Source organism: Arvicanthis niloticus, chromosome 24, assembly GCF_011762505.2.
Source record: "Arvicanthis niloticus isolate mArvNil1 chromosome 24, mArvNil1.pat.X, whole genome shotgun sequence".
NCBI classification, from domain to species: Eukaryota; Metazoa; Chordata; class Mammalia; order Rodentia; family Muridae; genus Arvicanthis; species Arvicanthis niloticus.
The window spans coordinates 30880567-30899204 of NC_133432.1; the positions used below are offsets into that span (position 1 = coordinate 30880567).

At 50.3% G+C, this 18638-nt stretch overlaps 1 protein-coding gene across 8 annotated transcripts in view; it reads right to left on the reverse strand.

Moving 5' to 3' along the window:
* Positions 1–18638, reverse strand: part of Mad1l1 (mitotic arrest deficient 1 like 1) — a 314433-nt gene that overhangs the window by 84295 nt on the left and 211500 nt on the right. For all 8 annotated transcript variants that reach the window (XM_076923499.1, XM_076923497.1, XM_076923502.1 and 5 more), the window contains one exon: positions 12180–12270. In XM_076923499.1, coding sequence (XP_076779614.1) covers positions 12180–12270 — 91 coding nt within the window. The remainder of the gene's footprint in view (positions 1–12179; positions 12271–18638) is intronic.

Genomic DNA, 18638 nt, shown 5'->3' on the forward strand with positions numbered 1-18638 from the left:
GGGGAAAGCTGGGTGTGGTGGTGCATACTTTTTATCCCAGAACTCTGGAGGCAGAAGTAGGATCTCTTGGAGTTTGAGGCCAGCCTAGTCTACATAGTGAGGTCTAGGATAGCCTAGGTTACAAGTAAGTCCCTGTTTCAAAAACAGACAGACACATACATATATACACAGAGGGAGGGAGGGAGGGAGGGAGGAAGAGAGGGAAGGAAGAGGGGAGGGAGAGGGAGAGGAAGGGGAAGAGGGAGGAAAAGGGGGAGCTGGGGAGAGGGAGAGGAAGAGGGAGAGGGAGATCCTAGGGAGGAAGAAAGAGGCAGCCAGCCTGAGCCTCTCCTGCTATGAGGCGCTCTAAGGCAGGCCCCCCTTTCACTCTGTAGAGCATGAAGCCAACAGTGAAGCATCAGTGCTTACTCAAAACAAGTACCCAGCCAGGAACTGACAGACGACAAGTGACAGCCCATCACTACCCTGCCGTCCCCTCCCCACAGCACCTGCACCTTATAACACACTTCATCATCTTAAACACTTGTTTTATTTGCTGTCCCCTATCAGAGGTCAGCTCCGTGAGGACAGGGCTGTCTGTCTTGTTCCTCACAGTGCTTCTGGCACTGACAATGTGTCTGGTATGGCACCGAGTCTACCGAATGAATGCTTAACAAATAGAACATTTCTTGGGCCAGAATGTATTTCTCACGCTTAGAAATCAGATCACCAACTGAAGCATAAAGAACCAAGAGGTCCAGAGAAACAGCCCAGCCTCCCTCCTGTGACAGACACATCTCTGCTCCTGAGTAGATATGGGGCCGTTGTTGCAGACAGAAGTGACCCCAATTTAAGAACTCTCTTCCTTACATGATCACCTGGAATCACAAGGGTTGCAGATGAAGGAACAGCCAGCCATCTGCAGACACCACACAAAGGGAGAAGGCAGGGCCAAGGGCATCGTCCGAGTCCACAGTCATGTGTGCACCCAGCACCACCTAGGTTTCTGTGCTCAAGTCCTATAGCAGGGTTGACACAAGGGGTTTCAGAGCTTGAACTGGGAAGGAAACTAAGTGGCAGAGGTCAGGGGCCACATGGTGCAGGAGGTAAGCTGTGTGGGTGTCACCCATGTTAAGGCTCATGTAGCCTCTAGACTACCAGAGAGAGCTATCAGTGCTACCGCTACCAGACACACTGAGGCCCTTGCTGCAAGGAAGGGCCAGCCAAGAACTACATAATAACATGGGAAGGAGGCTGGGCAGACCCTGAGGGGCTGCCATAGGCCAGGGAAACAGGTCAGTGCCTTCTAAAATGTGCCAACTCACCTGCCCAGAAGGTACTGCCAGACATGCCTGCTTCCGTGCCTGGGCATGTTTGAGCACTTGAGGGGCCAGGCAGCTACGTACCTCTAACTACAGGAGAGGCAACAGAGACCACTCGGGAAGAAAAGTACAGGCTAAGTCCACAGCACCAGATCCTGTCTCGCACTGGTTTGGGTCTGCTTGGTTTCCAGGCACACCTGGTACCTGATTCAGGCCCAGGAACACGAGTGCCATATGAAGAAAACTGTCCAGGGGGCCTGTGAGCATTCGAGACGAACAGATGGGAGTAAGCGAGCAACTTCGCTGAGTCTGCCACAGGATGACAGCTTTGAGGAAGAAAGGGGAGAATGGCTGTAATCTGCTGCTAAAATTTGTTGCCTTGTTTGATTCACAGCTGAGGAAACTGGAGGCACTGACAAGAATCTCAAAAGGAAAATTCTGGAACCTTCCTTTGAAGCCACGATGCAATCATTGACTAAACAAAAACATCTCACTTGCTGAGTGAGCGAGCTGATGTTTTCTGCTAATGATGGTGGGCACATAGGAGCTGACAATCAGAGTGTGTGGCAGGAAGGTGTCAACACTGGGGCTTTATGTGGCCCCTGCCCAGATCTATGGATAGTGGTACTGGGTACTGGCAGGTCTATGCACGGGGCTCCTCCAGGGTATGGTGCAGACTCCCTGAAGGCCAGGTGGCTCTTCCTGTCTACCCTATGATCGTCTACCTATGTAAGCTGAGGTGACCAGCCACTGCTCTCCGTCCAAAGCCATCAGCAGGCATGCGGCTGAGTGGGCCAGTATCTGGTGCACTCGGTTCTTTCCCTAGTGTGTGAGTGGCCTTCCACAGGCCCTCTGAGCCTTCAGGCCTCAGTTTCCCTCTGAGGGGAAACCTGGTGAATTTGGTCCTTTTTGTGTGTATATGGGTGTGTGCAGCGTACAATATATAATTGAGTGTATAGGTACATATGGAAGCCAGAGCAGGACATGGAGCTGGGGTGAGGCCATTCCTCTACTGTTCATAGTTTTACTGCCTGGAAACAGAGTCATTTCATTGAACTGGAAGCTCACTGTTTTATCAGGAGTAAGCTCTTGGCTTCACTTGTCTCCACCCTCCAGTGCTGAGGCTATATGCACCATGCCTGGCATTTTATATGGCTGCTGAGGATTTGAACTTGGATCCTACCCACTGAACTATCTCCCCAGTCCTAGTGAATCTGGTCTTTAAGAACCTTTCTTCTGGGCTAGAGAGACGGCTCAGGGGTTAAGGGTGCTTACTGCTTTTATAAAGGACCCACATTTGGTTCCCAGCACTTGCATCAGATGGCTCACAACTGCCTATAACTCCAGTTGCAGGGCATCCAACATAGGCACCTGTAAGTACCCACCTGGTGCACATAAGGTGTATACAGTGTACACACACACACACACACACACACACACACACACACAAAACCTAGCCAGTGAGATGGCTCAGTAGGTAAAGAAAAAAGGTGACAATCCGAGTTCACTCCCTAGGACCCGCATGATAGAAGTAGAGAAGTGACTCCCACAGGTTGTCCATACACGTGTGCTATGGTATATGCATACTTATATAAACACACACACACACACACACACAAAATAAATAATAAAAACATAATGAAAATTAAAACTTGAAGTCCAGAGGAAAGCAACTCCTGGCTTCTGACCCTACAATAGAACTAGATCTCTCAACTATGTCCCCACTGAAGAACAGCTGCCCCAACCTCACTCCCCTGGGTCCAGTTGCCCCAGGGAAGGTCCAGGCAGCAGGCTGAGAGCCAAGGCCGCCAGTCCGCCCGCACGCCCACCCGCCTGCTACTGGGTACCTGACTCGCATACCAAGAGACCCTGCAGGAAAGAGGCAGCAACACGAGGAGAATTAAAAAGCACAGTTAAATAACCACCGATCCTCATGCATATTTATAAGTCACTCAACTCAAAACTAAATCAATACCTCTCCCAGCTGAGCTCCGCAGCTCCGAAGTGAAAGTGAGGCTTCAGTTGCTCTGCTGGGTCTGGGAGTAGTGGGCTGAGCTGGGTCGAGGAAGCAGCAGAGGCCACAAGTGAGGACCGCAGGGACCCCAGGTGGTCACTGTATGGCCTTCCCTGTCCCACACAGCCTGTGGAACCTGCCTATTCAGGAGGACAGGCTGTATCATACTTCTGGCCTGCCCTCAGCATCTCCAGGGATGGGCTAGGCAGCTTGGGCCAGCATAGCTCAGGGCTGTTTTTATGACACCCTCAGGTACCTGGTTCCTGGTGACTAAGGTAGATCACAAAACAGGACAGTATGTGTTGACACAGCACACGTCAGGCTGGACTGCTGGGCTTTAGAATACAGTCCTACAAGACTATGGGTACGCCTTGCTTACCCAAGGAAGGGCTGGTAGCTTCCATGGTGGCACCCCCCATTCCCCTGGCAGGGGACAGCCTAGAGAGCTGCCCACACCAGATCTCAGCCTCTTCTCTATTTCATCTTTTAGACGATGAGCTCAGCCAGCAACATATGAGAGAACTGGAGGAGGGGTGGTGGGTAAGCTGAGACAGGAAACTCTTATGGCAGGTTCTCCCAGGATCAATGGATTGTCCAGGGCTGCACTTCAGGCTTCCAGTACAAGACTTCAGCAACTGTCACCAATTCGTCAATGCCTAGCCATGTAGATCTGGGCGAAACGGGGTATCTGACTTTCTCATGCACAGGCCAGAACTTAGACAGAGCTCAGAAAGAAGGGCAGAAAGCTGATGGCCACTTCAGGATGCCTAGGGTTCTCTCTCTTCAGCTGCTCTGTTTAGGCCAGGCCTGGCCTAGCAGTCAGTGATCTACAGTCCCAAGCATACCCTCATGCTCTGAAATGAGCCCATTCAGCTGCTTCCTCTTCAGGCCTCAGCTGTTCCTGGGCTGTGGGTATCACCAAGTGGCTCCAAGTCCTTAGGAAGGTACAAGAGGGTGGGCAGACGTGAGCATGTTCTTTGTAACAGCTTTGCAGTGTGGGCAGCTGTCACCGACCCAATGCTTTTAGGTCCATCCCTATACTCTAAGCAGATCCTAAGGTCTGTCTGCCTGTCCACCTGTCCATCCTCACCCTAAATAAAGCTAAAGTGTTGAGGCTAAGGCCTGTCTGTTTGACCCTGCCTTCAGTCCCATGTTAGACACGTCCAGGTGGCTATCTCTCAATGGTCCATGGATCTGAGGTTTCCCCGAGACACCCCTAAGAACTGAAGGATACCTACCAAACTGAGGCAACTACCAGGAGCTACCAGGTGCAAAGAGATGACACCCATCCACCCTTGTCCATCAGAGTTGGGCCAGGAGAAGCGGTGCCAGCAGCAAATAGGAGCCATGGGTTTCAAGCACTTGTGTCCCCAAGGTCCTATGTCACCTGGAGGACCTGTGAGTCACCATTCCCTCGTTCATCCTTAGTCTCTCAGCAAGAAACTGTCTGATCCACTTTGCTTCAGATAGGCTCAGAACCACTCCCCACACCCCCACCCCCACCCCCATTCCCCCAAAAAACAAACCCTCAGAGCTGGCAAAGCCAAAGTGAGACCCTGGGACTATGGCAGCAGTTCAGGAGGGTGACCACCTGGGGATATGCAGTGCCGTGTGCCTTCCAACAAACTGGACTAGTCACCACAGGACAGGACAGTCCTGGGGAAGGTTTAGACTATGTAGGCTACACATAAGCGCAGAGATTGTTGGCACAGCAAAAGCCAGAGAGTTGTCAGGACAGGTCTCCAGATCCTGGGCCTATGCTCCCTCCCTCCTTTCTCCATCTGTCTTGCAACCCAATGCCCTCAACAAACCAAATGAGGAAACAGGTAGGTGGAGGAAGGCTGAGGCTCCAGAGCTGACAAACGGGTATGCTTAAGTTGAGAGCCAACATAGGGCCAGCTGAGCTCCACCAGCTATGAGCGGGGCTGCTCCTGAGGATCCTAATCTCAGCCTTGTGACATGCAGCACTGAGGATGACAATGGCCTCCCTGCCAGTGACAAGGCTGGCCACCTAGGCTTCTACATGAGCACAGTCAGGGTGTAGACATGAGTGGAGACTGTTCTTGGAGGAGGGGCAGGTATCCTATTGGTGTCTACCAGGCCATAGCTTAGGCTGCCATTCCCAGCAACCCCAGAATGAGCCAGCCGGAAGCAACTCTGGAAAGCAAGTAGTGTCTGTTCTCATGACCTCCTCACTGTATAGTAACTGGCTGCAGCCCAACCCCCATGCCTAGTTCTTGGTGACAGCTGGTAGAAGGCTACAGAGACATGAGCCAGCAGTAGAAGGATCAATTAAGATGTGATGGTCAAGGGTCAATGAGGGCTGAGCAGGAGTCTGTGAGGGTGGGGCCTGAGAGCTACCACATCTAGCACACTGATGTGCGGCAGAAGCTTCCATCCCTGCCCCAGGTCTCTATCAGACAGAGATGATTCAGTATGTATGTACGTATGTATGTATATATGTATGTATGTATCATCTATCTATCTATCTATCTATCTATCTATCTATCTCTCAAAGACAGTCTCACGGAGTTCAGGCTGTCCTTGATATCAGTATGTAAGTCAGGAAAATAACCCCGAACCTTTTGATGCAGATGACCTCCACAACTCGAGTGCTGGGATTACAAGTATGCACTACCAAGCCCAGCTCACGTGGTGCTGGGAAGCAAGGCCAGGCTTCCCATATGCTAAGTGCTCTATGAACTAAGTTCCTTTCGGTTTTTTTAACTGTGAAGTATCCCAGTGACTCGTGCCTCAGTGTGCGGCCGTGTGTTAGACATACCAGTGCTATACAACCATGACTGCCATCCATCCAGAATGCCCATCTTCCCCAGCTCAAAGTGGCATTAAATACTAACTCCCTGCCTCCGCCCAGCCTGCCTCCCACTTTTCCACTTTGCATCTCTAGGAATCTGATATTCAGGGGAATCTGACAGCATGGACCTTTGTGGACCGCCTTAGTGTTTTTAGTAAATGTCTTCAGTGTATACATACTGCAGCAGACATCAGGAGTTCATTCTGGGCTGAATAATATTCTATGATATAGGAAGCCAGAGCTCCACGTGAGCCCAGTGAGTGAATATTCCTCCTATCCCCTGCCTCTGAACCTTCTAAACTTGACAGGCCCTGATTAAACCAAGGTGCTTTCAGATTTTTTGGTTTTCCTCAAACAGAGTTCTTTATATAGCCTAGGATGGCCTTGAACTCATTATCCTCCTGCTTCAGACTGTTGAATGCTAAGATCAAAGGCTCTAAAGGTCTTTCAATGGCCATGGCATTCATAGCAAGCATTATGAAGCCTCTCAAGACATTCCCCTAGAAACCAGAGTCTTATCCATACTGGCAGGGTCAGTGTTATATCTGCCAACCCCATACACTATGGCAGTGTGCTTCATTTGAACAGGGAATACTGTAAGGCTGTCACTGCAAGAAGGGCCGGCCACCTGGACCAACCTAGCCCATCTGTTTTGGGCACAGATGGTAAAAAAAGATGCTGAATAGTGGCAGCTATGCCACACCCTGTAGAGCACTGCTTCTTCTGTGTAGTGCTCCTGGTCCTTGGCAGCTGGTCCATTCTTTTAGCTCCCCATGGAGACCATTTGGCTGGACAGTCTCCACGTTGGTGCCATTATGCTCACCTCTCTGTGTACCTTGCTGTAGGAGAGTAGGTGAAGGAATGTCAATTCACCCAAAAATGTCAGCTACAGGTTTCTATAGTGCTAGGACACTGGAATGTGGCTCAGTGATAAGGTATCTGACTAGAACCAACCAACCAGAGACTAGGGGCGTGGCTCAGTGGTACAGCACCTGTCTAGACCCTAGTGAGGGGCTGGGTGTGTGGCTCAGTAGATCCCTTATCATGTACAAGGCTGAGTTCCATTCCTGAATAGCAAGAAAAAAAGGAAGAGGAGGAAGAGGAGGAAGAGGAAGAAGAGCCGCCATTAGACTTCTAACATTCTCAGCTAAATCCTTCACAAGAGCCTCAAGAAGACTCAGTGTTGTCTCTCAGTCTGGGGACCTCCTTTGTGTCCCTCTGGAACAGCTCTGGTTCTGTCTTGTGCCTTGCTGTGCACACTGCACACAGGAGCAGTTTCTGGGTGGGCATTTGCCATCTTCACCAGTCTTTTCTATTTTTTCCCTTTCCCTTTCACTTGTCATGTAACAGTGAGATCACCAAAACCTTAGATGTATCAAGAGAGGAGGACAGTCGTAGCCGCCTTCTGGGTCAGGTGTGCTGCTGAGCAGGCTTCAGGTGGAGAGCCAATGGGAGTAAGCTAGAAAAACACAAAGCTACTGCAAGATGGGACCACTGGGCACACGTGAGACTGTGTCTCCTGACCAGACTGCTAATTGTAAGCCAGGGTGCTGAGGCAGGAGTTGGGGGTCTAAGAGTTCAAGTTGGGATCTGTGGAGGATGAGGACCCTGGATGGATTAGAAGGCAGGGTTCAGTGCTCCAGCAAGGAGAAGCAGCTGGTGCCTGAGGGCCTGTAGGCCCCAGGGACTAAGCTCTGTAGGAGGTGACATCAAGAGGAGGAGGGGCTTAGTATGGAGGGTGCATCAGTTGCACAAAAACAATCAAAAGAAATCAGGGCCTATGGAAATCCACCACACTAATGCCTGCCAGCAAGCCGGCTGCTCTTAGTTTCCAGCGTTAATAAACATGAGCTGCCTGCACGCACCTCTGTGGGTCTGAGCTGTCTGTCCTTTCACTGAGTATCTTACTTCACATTCTGCAAGGCAGGGCTTGGAGGCCACTCTAGGAGAGATGGTGGGCTCCTCTGTCAAGGCCAGCGGGAGCCGTGGTACAAGGTAGAGTCAGGAGGGACATGTGCTTGTCTTGTGCAAGGTGCTAAGGCACAATAGGGTGTGAAGTGCAGGCCTGGTATCAGCGACATGAGGTCTGAGACAGGAGATCACAAGTCCTTCAAGGCCTGCCTGGCTGACCTACAGAGCAGGTTTTCAGGCCAACCTGGGTAACATAGTGAGAACCTGTCTCACAATAAAAAGGAAACAGAAGGCTGCAGAGCACTTGCCTAGAATCTCCCTGTGAGGGGCTGGGGCGTGGCTCAGCAGGAAAGCACTTACCTAGAGGACCCAAGGCCCTGGGTACAATCTGAACACTGTGAAGGGAAGGAAAACAAATAAGAAAGATGGGTGAAGGTACTGAAGGTCCCAAGGAGTTCCCACACAGAAACTGTCCATATGTAACAGTGCACACAGCAAGACACAAAACAAAACAGGTCTGTTCCAGAGGGACACAAAGGGGTTTCTAGACGAAGAGACATCAGTTGACATGCTGGTCCAAGGAGAACAGACGTGTAGACAATGCTGAGCCTCTACGGTCACCCTATTCCCACGATTGTAGACAAGATTCCAGGTCTGCAGGAGAGTTTTGGCCATTGCTACAGGGAGCTGCACAGAGAGCCCGCCCGGGGCAGGGGTCGGGGGTCAAATGGTCCAACAACACAGTCTCTGTGGACACCTGGAGAGGAGGGTACTGGCCATGGTGAGGCTGAGCAGGACAGGAGTGCTAGCCATAGCTGGGTGAGGCAGAGTAAACGAATTCAACATAGTGGCAAGAGGGGCGTCTGGCTTGGTCCTTGCAGTCTAGGCACCACACTCTGTGGGCCTCACAGACATTTCAGTTCTTTAGGAAAAAACTGGGCTGAGGAGTTACAGTAGGCAGGGATTGTCTGAGATGCTCCCAGAGGACACCCCAAGTCTCTGCTCTGACATCTGAATGCTGGTATGCCATTTCTTGCTCTGTGGTATGCTACCACCTTCCATGATCCATGGCCTTCACACAGAGAGCACTGATGCCACCTTCTTAGTGTCACTCAGCTCTCAGGCAAGGGCTGAGGGCTACCAGAGACTTGTGCTGGCACAGCCTGGAGCTCAAGGATCCAGACAATGCTGGGTTTTTTTCATTCAGTATCTTAGGGCCTTGCCTGACATGGGTGTCTCATGGTAAGTGACACCCTGACATTGTAGAAGTGTATGAGGCAGGTGTGGGCACAGGAAGAGGTGAGGCTGGGCACCCTAACCACACTGCTGCTTATGACGCAGACAGGAGCAGGAACGTTTGCAGGCTCAGGAAGCTTTCCGCTCGCAGGAAACCCAGCAATTTTCTGCCCACTCCATTTCCAAAAAAAATATACTGATTTTAAATGTCACTGGGCAGCCGTCTGGGCTCTGTTCTGAGCAGCACTTTAGAAGGACTGTAAGGTGGTACGGACACCAGCCTAGCCTCCCCTGACTGTGAGAGGAATGTGCCAGCTCGGGGGCCTGGCCCTGAGGTCCACTGGCACAGCCTCACTGCGGAGGGAGGAGCTCTGCTCCATCCTGAGGCGATACTGTGGGACGTGGGGCCGGGCGTCAGATTCCAGAGATGAATTCGCTTAATTACATGCATGCTCGAGTGCTTAGAGGAAGTGTACAGATGTCTGCAATTTAGTTTCAAATGCATCAAAAAGAATAAAACGGACTAATGGATGGCAGAGGGATGGATAGGAATGTCATACAGCCACAAGTGTGCCGTTCCCAGCAGGATGTAGGTGCTGGGTAAGTGGGCATTCACTGTAAAATTCTTTCAACTTCTCTATCTCGAAAATGCTTGCAGTAAAACACTGGGGAAAAGCAGCAGGGCTCACTTCCATGGAGGCCTGCCGGTAATGTGGAGCCAGGAGGCACCAACAAGTCATGGGGCTGGCTCAGCACTCCATGTTCCACATGAAGGAACCTCACTTGTCACCATGCAGGAGTGTGCCCTGCCTTGGACAGGCTCCTCTGCCCCTCAGGGTGGGCAAAGCCCCTGCCAGGCCTCTCCTTGGTAACCCTACACAGTATCCTGACATAGGGTATCAGACACACTTCTGTGGAGACCTCTGTAATATAGCAGCTGCCCTGCTCTTAGGGAATACACGGGTATCTAAGGACAGACTGACAATCCCTGTATCTGCCTCTGTGCCAGCCTTAGTTTTCCCATCTCTAGGTAAAGCCTTCCTGCACACCCCCCACCCCCGCCACTCTCCATACAGGATCTCACTACATAGTCCAGGCTCTGCAACTCAGAACAACTGCTACAGTGCTGAGACCTGAGGCCTGCACACTGTGGCCAACCTCCCAGAAGCTTTGCCAGGACTGTCTGTGAGTCCTAAGTTTGCTGTCCACCCAGGAAGTTGGCATGTGAGCCCATTAGGCAAGCAGAACCTAGTACTGTTTCCTACTCCCTAGCTACACAAGCAATGCACACAGGTCACTCTGGTCAGTGTACAAACAGCCAACGGCCCAGGAGACCCAGGAAGGATGGCGTCACCTCGGCAAGTCTGCATGCAGCACTGTGATGACCCGTCCACTGAGCCCCCAAGCACGCCCACACGCCCAGCTCTAAGTGGTCACCGGAGTTTTGCTTCCTCACCAACCAGCTGTGAACTAATTACAAAAGTCCTAACTAGTTGAGCTCCCTCTCTGAGCATATGTTCCCAATTAAGATGAACCGCAGCTGATTTTAATCAATCTTCCTTGAAGCGCCAACTTGAAGCCACTCTTCTTCTCTAGAGGGAAGAGTGAGGCGGAGAGTGGGAGTGCGGGAGGCCGCCTGCATACTGAGCACATGAGTAAGGCTTGAGGAGGCCCAAGGCTACACTGCCAGGTTCTAGGTCCAAGCAGCCCCATTAGAGCTGCAGAGGAGCCTGGGTCTCAAAGGGGCTGGCATCAGCCTGGGTCTCAAAGGGGCTGGCATCAGTGCTATGGCCAGGCCATAAAAAGAAGCCCCAGGATGGATGTTTCTTTCCCAGTACCAGAGGGGCCCAGGTTCAAGACCAACATATAATAGGACCCAGGGCTTTGACCTTGATGAAAAAGGAATGACAGAGCATCTAACAAGGGCTTGCAGGCAGTTGAAGGATAGTGGGGGATGGGAGAGAAAGGACTTAGCACAGAATTCCCTTAAGAAGCCTCCTCACCCAGCCTTATGAAAAAAGTGCAGCAGCTCAGATAGGAAATCAACATGCCCAAGCCCACCCAAAGTGTGCTCCACACAGCAGCCCAGAGCAGGGGTGGACATGGTCCACTAGCGCTCTAGCCCTCAGGAAGGGCTGAACAGTGCCATCACATACACTTGTGCTCCAGGAAGGAGAACTTGTGAACCCCATTCTTGTGTCACCCATATGGGGCACAGAATACTGGCACCTCCTTTAGTTGTGTTGTCCCTGAAGTCCCTACGAGCTGCACTGAAATCCATTTATCAACCTATCCTGACACAGTTCTTCAGCCAGGTAGCCTTGATTTACCCTCCAGCAGCCCTCGGCCCAGGACAGTGGCCCAATTAGAACAGAACAGGGTGACAGGTCCTAGGGCTGGGCATGACTACAGCCAAGGTTCAGAACACCTTACTTCATCAAAGTTGTCACCGCTCCCATCACCAAGATTGGTAACAGGGACACGATTTGATTGCCTCTAATAGGTGCCAAGGTAAAAATCAATGGCCTGTCTAGAAATCGGGCAATCTCTAACCTGTGGGCTTCTTGCCATGAGCAGTGTGGTCAGGAGGAAGAAAACTAAAAAGAGAAAGAGAAAAAAAAAAAAAAAAAAAAACCACAATCCAGTGCAGACAGCAGAGAAGGTCATGGCCACAGGGAAATGACAGGGGAGGGGACAGCACCAGAGAGAAGCAAGGCCCAGGGCATGAAGCAGTTTCCTGCACGGTGAGCCAGAGTGGCACAGACCTGTGGCCCTGCAGAACCCAGCAGTAGCTCTCAGCCAGGTAAGAGTGGATATGTAGGAGGAAGTCTGGGTTTCATTCACGGGAGCTGGAAGGAGCACCATCTGTGAAGGGAACATCTCTCTGGCCACCCAAACCTACCTGTAGGGTTAGTCTCTCCATCTGCATCTCCAGCGCCTGTTTTTCCTGTTCCAGACGGCTCCGCTCACCCTCCAACTCCTCCACCTTCAACCTGGAAGGAGACCATGACATGACCAGGTGCCACTATAGCCCAAAACAGATGGAAGGTCATGGCCACGGGGTGGGGGTGGGGTGTTCCAGGGTGGGGGCGCAGCAGTGGGTAGTACTTGTTCAGGTACAAAGAAGGACTCAAGCCAGGGGGTCTTCGCTGACCCTGAAGCTTGGCTAGAAGCAGGTAAGGAATCTGTGTCTCAGGGCCCCCCGGTCCCTCCGGGCTAGAAGGGAAACTGCAAATGGAAGAACAATCTCAGGCATCTTCAGAGCCGTGTTTCTCAGCCTTCCTAAGGCTGCCACCCTTTAATACAGTTCCTCATGCTTGCTGATCTCAGACTGTAAAATGGAGCAGGTCCTAAAATCTGTGTAGTCCAGGAGCCTGAAACAAAGTAGTCAGCAGCTACAAGGGGCTAAAAGGAAAGGAAGTGCCCAGAGAGCACCTCAGAACTAAGGCAGAAACCAAAAACAGCCAAGAGCAAAGCTCTGGCCACCTGAAAATAATCATACTGAATACACTGCTCCAAGAAAGTGAAAGAAATCAGTAAACACGTTGAAGGGGGCACAGTGTAGCCATGAAAGCCAGGCTCAGAGACAAAATGTACAGTATCCAGTGTTTTTATCTCAAGTCAGTAACTCAGGCTTCCACAGAGAACAGAGAAGGGGCTGAGCCCACTGGGTGTGCACCTGTGATCCAGCCGTCCTGAAATGGAGGCCGAGGAGCGGGAGGCCAAGGGCAGTTGTGTGAGCTAGGGTCTCACTCTGTAGCCCTGGCTGGCTTGAAATAGGACACAGAACACTCCAGAACAGGCCTAATGCATGGCCACAAAACAAGACTTAGTACATTCATTTAGTAGAACGCCTGCCATAAAGGAAGTTGGAGATCAATGGCAGAGGGACAGCAGGAGGTGATTCAACAGTCCTGCTAGGGAGATGGCTTTGTGGGTAAGTGACTGTTTTGAAAGCATGAGGATTTGAGTTCTATCCGTAGTGAGAACTGTGGAATTTTAGTTTCTTAAAAAAAACGCTGAAATATTATAAGAATATGTTTTCATTTTAATCCCAGACGTGGGATTGTGGGGCTGCTTCAGAACATCCACATTAGCTGACTGTGATTTGCCTCATGCTCTGGCAGGGGCATGATTTTGCCAGGTGCAGATAGATTCTATGACTGTGTGACATTTAGAATTCTGTAGACTTCTCAGAGGGTATATAAATGCTGGGGTCCCAAGAGTTGTGGTGTGGGTTGTTGGTTGGTTGTTGATTATGCACTGTTAAGCAGTCATGCACAAAGAAGAAAGAACAACAACAAGAAATTGGATATTCTGATGGAGAAGCTCAAAGTTGCTCCAAGGAACTCAAGGTCCCCAATCAGCGGGAAGTAGTTAATGATACTAATGATAACACCACCCACTTTCCAACCATTGATTTATTCAGGGATCTCTTTCCTTCCCTCCCTATCTTCTCTCTCTCTCTCTCTCTCTCTCTCTCTCTCTCTCTCTCTCTATCTCTCTCTATCTCTCTCTCTTCCCCTCCTAGTGTTAGGGGGTTGAAAGGGTAGAGAAAAAAGGCGGTGGAAAATGGTGGGGAAAAAACCTACTAAGTAGCAAAACCCAGCTTCGTTATTGCTCCAGCACCTAAATGAAAAGCTGGCCGTGAGATGTGCATTTGTGATCCAGTGCTGGGGAGCCTGAGACTAGAGCACTGGTTCTCAGCCTGTGGGTCTCGAACCCTTTGAGAGAGGTGTCAAACAACCCTTTCACAGGATCGCCTAAGACCACAAGAAAACACAGATGTTTACATTAGAAATGACAATGGTAGCAAAATTACTGTTATAAAGTAGCAACGAAAATGATTTTATGGTTGGGAATCACCATAACAGGAGCTGTAGTAAAGCAGCAGTGTTAGGAAGGTTGAAAGCCAGCTGATGAGCCCCAGGCCACTGAAAGCCGCTGCCTCAAATGCCAGGTGTCAGGCTCTATGAGGACTGGCGCCTGAAGCTGACCCGGCTCACACACATCCACACTCAACCACACTCAACCACACACCCATAACACAAAAATTTAAGAAACTACAATGTGAAGTAACTCCTGGGACAAAAGAGAACTCACAAGAAGATTAGGAGACACCAGAGACAAACACCAAGAAGAAACCGAGGGTTCCAAACACAAGGAAGATGTCACATCAAAGATGTCACAGTCACAATGAACCCACAAAAGAACCAGGACAGGAGAGCAGCTGAGCTGACAGCTAACAGCAGGCTGGAGACAGGGATTGGGTTGTGTGGAGGACAGCAGAGGAAACTCCCAAGCAAAAGCAACCAGAAGGAAGAGCTCACCATGGACCTGGGAAATGTGAGAGGGTAACACAGGACAAAGATCACAAAAGGATGAGAGGGACAATTGGGCACACATCCAAGTAGCCAAGATGACACAGGCAGACTCCAACTAATGCCACCTTCCAAGGTGACCCTCAAAGAAGCACATAAATAAATCTGCGATCAATGTGAGGGCCAAATGAAAAGTCAGAGTCTCCCAAACAAGGGAAGAAGGCCAGGCCAGTGAACACAAGCAAACATTCAAAGGTCTTCCCCAACTTTGCAGAAAAAGGAAGGAGGAAGCCCTCTCTCTCTGAAACCAGTAGCAGGCAGACACTGAATAGAGGCAAAGACACTTACAGAAAATTAAGGCCAGGCTGGGCCTGGTGGCACAGGCCCACCAACCTAGCTGTGTGGAGACTGAGGCAGCAGGATCAAGAGTTAAAGGCTTTCCTGGGCCGCAAGTGGGTTCAAGGACCAGTTTGTGGGATCCTGCCCCAAAATGTAAAAAGCAGTCATAGCAAAGGGGCTGGGAAGGTAGTTCTGTAGTGTGCCTGCTCAACACACATGAGGCCGTGGTCCAAACTGCAAAACTGCAAACCGAAAATTAAAATGAAATATATGAAATAGAAACTAAAAAAGAATTTTTTAAAGAAATAACTAGAACTGAGACGGTAAACCTGGGGGACAAGCCTAACCACATAAACATGGGGCAGGTATGGACCCGCTTAGTCACATACCAGCTGTTCCCTGAAAGCTTTCTATGAGGTAGCTAGGGGGTTGAAAACAGCAGGAATCCAGGGCATCCCAACACCTAAAAATGAGCTATGGGACCCTCTAACAAGCCAAGGACAAGAAGCCCTCCTCTCCCTCAGTCTCAGTTGACATAGGAAAATCCCTTCACCAAACCTGCAACACAGAGGGCAGCGGCCTCAACAGGACATGTCATTCCTGAAACAAAAACAAACCAACAAAAACAAACAAACAAAACCCAAAAAAAAAAAAAAAAAAAAAAAACCCAGGGATGTAAAAGAAATTTGTTTTTAAGGCTAGAGAGATGGCTCAGTGGATAAGAGCACCAGATGCTCTTCTGGGGGACCTGGGTTTAATTCCTAGCACCCACATGGCAGCTTACAACTGTCTGTAACTCCAGTTTCAGGGATCTGACCCCCTCACACAGACACATGAACACCAATGCACATACACAGAGAACAAAAAACACGGGAGGGAGGGCAGCTGCAAGATCTCCTCAGGACAAGGCCTGTGAGGTGGCTCAGGGGATTGAGGTGTGACCACTAAGCCTGATGACCTGAGTTCCAGCACGTGATGGAAGGAGAGAATGCACCCCTGAGTGTCATCCTCTGGCCTCCACGTTTACACCAGGGCGTTTGCGACAGACAGACAGACGCACATACATACACATCAATCTAATTAATTTTTTAAAAATTGAGACAATGACTCTCTCACTGTGTTCATCTGACTAAACTGCCATAGCAATTAGACAAGACAATGAAATTAAAGCTTCCAAATTGTAAAAACAGCAGACTGCTCCTCTTCACAGATGCTCTGTTGATGTACAAACCCAGCAAAGCAGCACCATAAACATCACCATGTGAGAACTCTGCTACACACTTCATCTGTTACAACACCAGAGAGAAGAAAATGCTTGGAGATAAATTTACACAAGGGCAGAGTGAGATGATCCCCTAAGATGTGCAGAGCATTGCCAGAAAATAAAATAAAATAATAAAATAAAATAAACTTTAAAAGGGGAAGAAAAAAGAAAAGGAGACCCATGTGCATGTGGACACCTGGCTCTGGAGCAATCAATGGCTCGGCAGTTACAAACACTCTGACAGAAGAACCACCATCCATCCACACAGGTTGGCTAACTCTAGCTCCAGGGGCTCTGGTGCCCTCTTCTGGGTTTCACAGGTGCCTGCATTCACATGCACATGCCCGCGCAAACACACACACACACATTTACACATAATTACAAAATAAGAAAAGGTCATCTTTATAAACATGTGAACACTTGTGCTCAGGGACAGGTGGCTTAATGCTGAGGCTATCTGGGGTACAGCAGAAGAAAAAGAGAAGCCGGCTGGGAAGATGCACCTCCTGTCTCTGGACTCAGCCATGGGGTGAAACATTCCTTTAAAGAAATGCCCCCATGAGTGCTGTGCTGAGTAGAAGGTGTCAACGCTAAGAGATCACGGGCACAGAGTCCACCCAAGTGAGCATGCTGGCCCAGAGCTGATGAAGCCATTTAGTTAAATGACCACATCCACTACCTGCCCAGCACACAAAGGTAAAGTGCTGGCCTCAAGGCACGAGAACCTGAGTTTGATCCCAAGAAGCCATGTTTACAAAGGCTGGGTGGAAACAGGAGGATCCTGGGACTCTCTGGCCCACATACCTAATCTGCTTGGTGAGTGAAGGCCAGGACTCAAACACCAAGATAAGTAAGTTGCTTCTGAGGAATGTTAAACAAGATTCCTGTCCTGCTGCCTGGGACACAGACACGACACCTGCCTGGGACACAGACACGACACCTGCCCGTGTGCCCACAGGCCCTCATACACAAGTTCACTAGCATATGCAGAAGCACACTCATGGAGGTGGGAGCAGGTGCTGGCTTCCACCCCCAGTCATACAAAACCAACAGAAGATTGCAGAAGGCCCAGCGACACAGGGAAGCTCACACTCAACATGAAGACAGTTAGCTGACAGGATGACCAGCATGCTTCTCTTTGTTTTCCTTTAGTTTCTTCTTTTTTTGGTTTGTATGTGTGTTTCACTTACAAAACAACAACAAAACCGTATGAGCTGGGCACGGTAGTACACGCCTCATGCCTTTAATTCTGGCATATAGGAAGCTGAGGTAAGAGAATAAGGGGTCAAGGCTAGCCTGAGCTATATAGCAAACTTTACCTTAGAAAAGAAACAGCAACAATAACAAGAGCCCACATACAAACCGGCACGGGGGGGGGGGGGTGCTGATAAAGGCAGCCACGTGAGCATGGCACGTAGGAGCATGGCACGTAGGAGCGATCTCTCACAACGCCACCGCGGCTGAGAATAAAGGCAGTCTCCTTTCTCTGAAGCCTGACCACAGAAAATAAAAGGGACAGCATCAAAAAGTTTCTTAGAAGTTGGAAGCAGAGGGATAGAGTGGGGGGCAGGGCGGGAGTGACCTCCACAGTTGGATGGCTGACCCTACAGGGGCTCTGATGCGGGGGTGGGGTGGGGGGGTGGGGTGGGGGGGTGGGGTGGGGGGGTCCAGAAGCAGGAGGGGAGGCTGAGCTGGGGCTGGGTAGACGTCTTGCAGCAACTTTGTACACTTAAGGAAATGCAAGCCGCAGCTTCTTCCTGTCCACTCAGCTCTCTGAATAAACGGCAAAAGCTTCAGCAACAGTGTCTGTTCCAGAAGATTTGTCTCTGCAGGGCTGGTCATGTGTGTGTCACCGGCTGCCATGTCACAGCCCCGTCCCACGAGCACCAGGCTCCCTTTGGCTGTACTTTGTAGATGCCGCTGTCTTGTGGAATATGGGTGAGTCAATTGGTACCCGTTATTAGGCTTTGGCTGGTGAGCAGGGTCCCCAAGGGAACCAACCCAATGGGCCTGGAGCCTTCTTTCTTTGGAGCATTTTAATTGTGACTTCACATTAAAGTGTTCATCAACCTCACTGTGCATCTTGGTTCAGGTTTTTGTTTTGTCTGTACCTTTGAAGAGAGAGTCTCATGTAGCTAGGCTGGCCTTAAACTCATCATGCAGCCTAGAATGACTGAACTCTGATCCATCTGCCTCTACTTCCCCAGGCTGGGATTATAGGTAGGGCACCATGCTGGGGTGTTCCTGAATCTACCATTCTTCTGAGGCCACAGGTTCTCTCTGCAGCAGTGTCCCTGTGTCATGCCTGAGACCGCTCGTTTCTGAGGCCACAGGTTCCCTCTGCAGCAGTGTCCCTGTGTCATGCCTGAGACCGCTCGTTTGCTTCTCCAAGTACATTTCACTTTTGTTGGCAGTTGGTCAATTTTATAGATTTTCC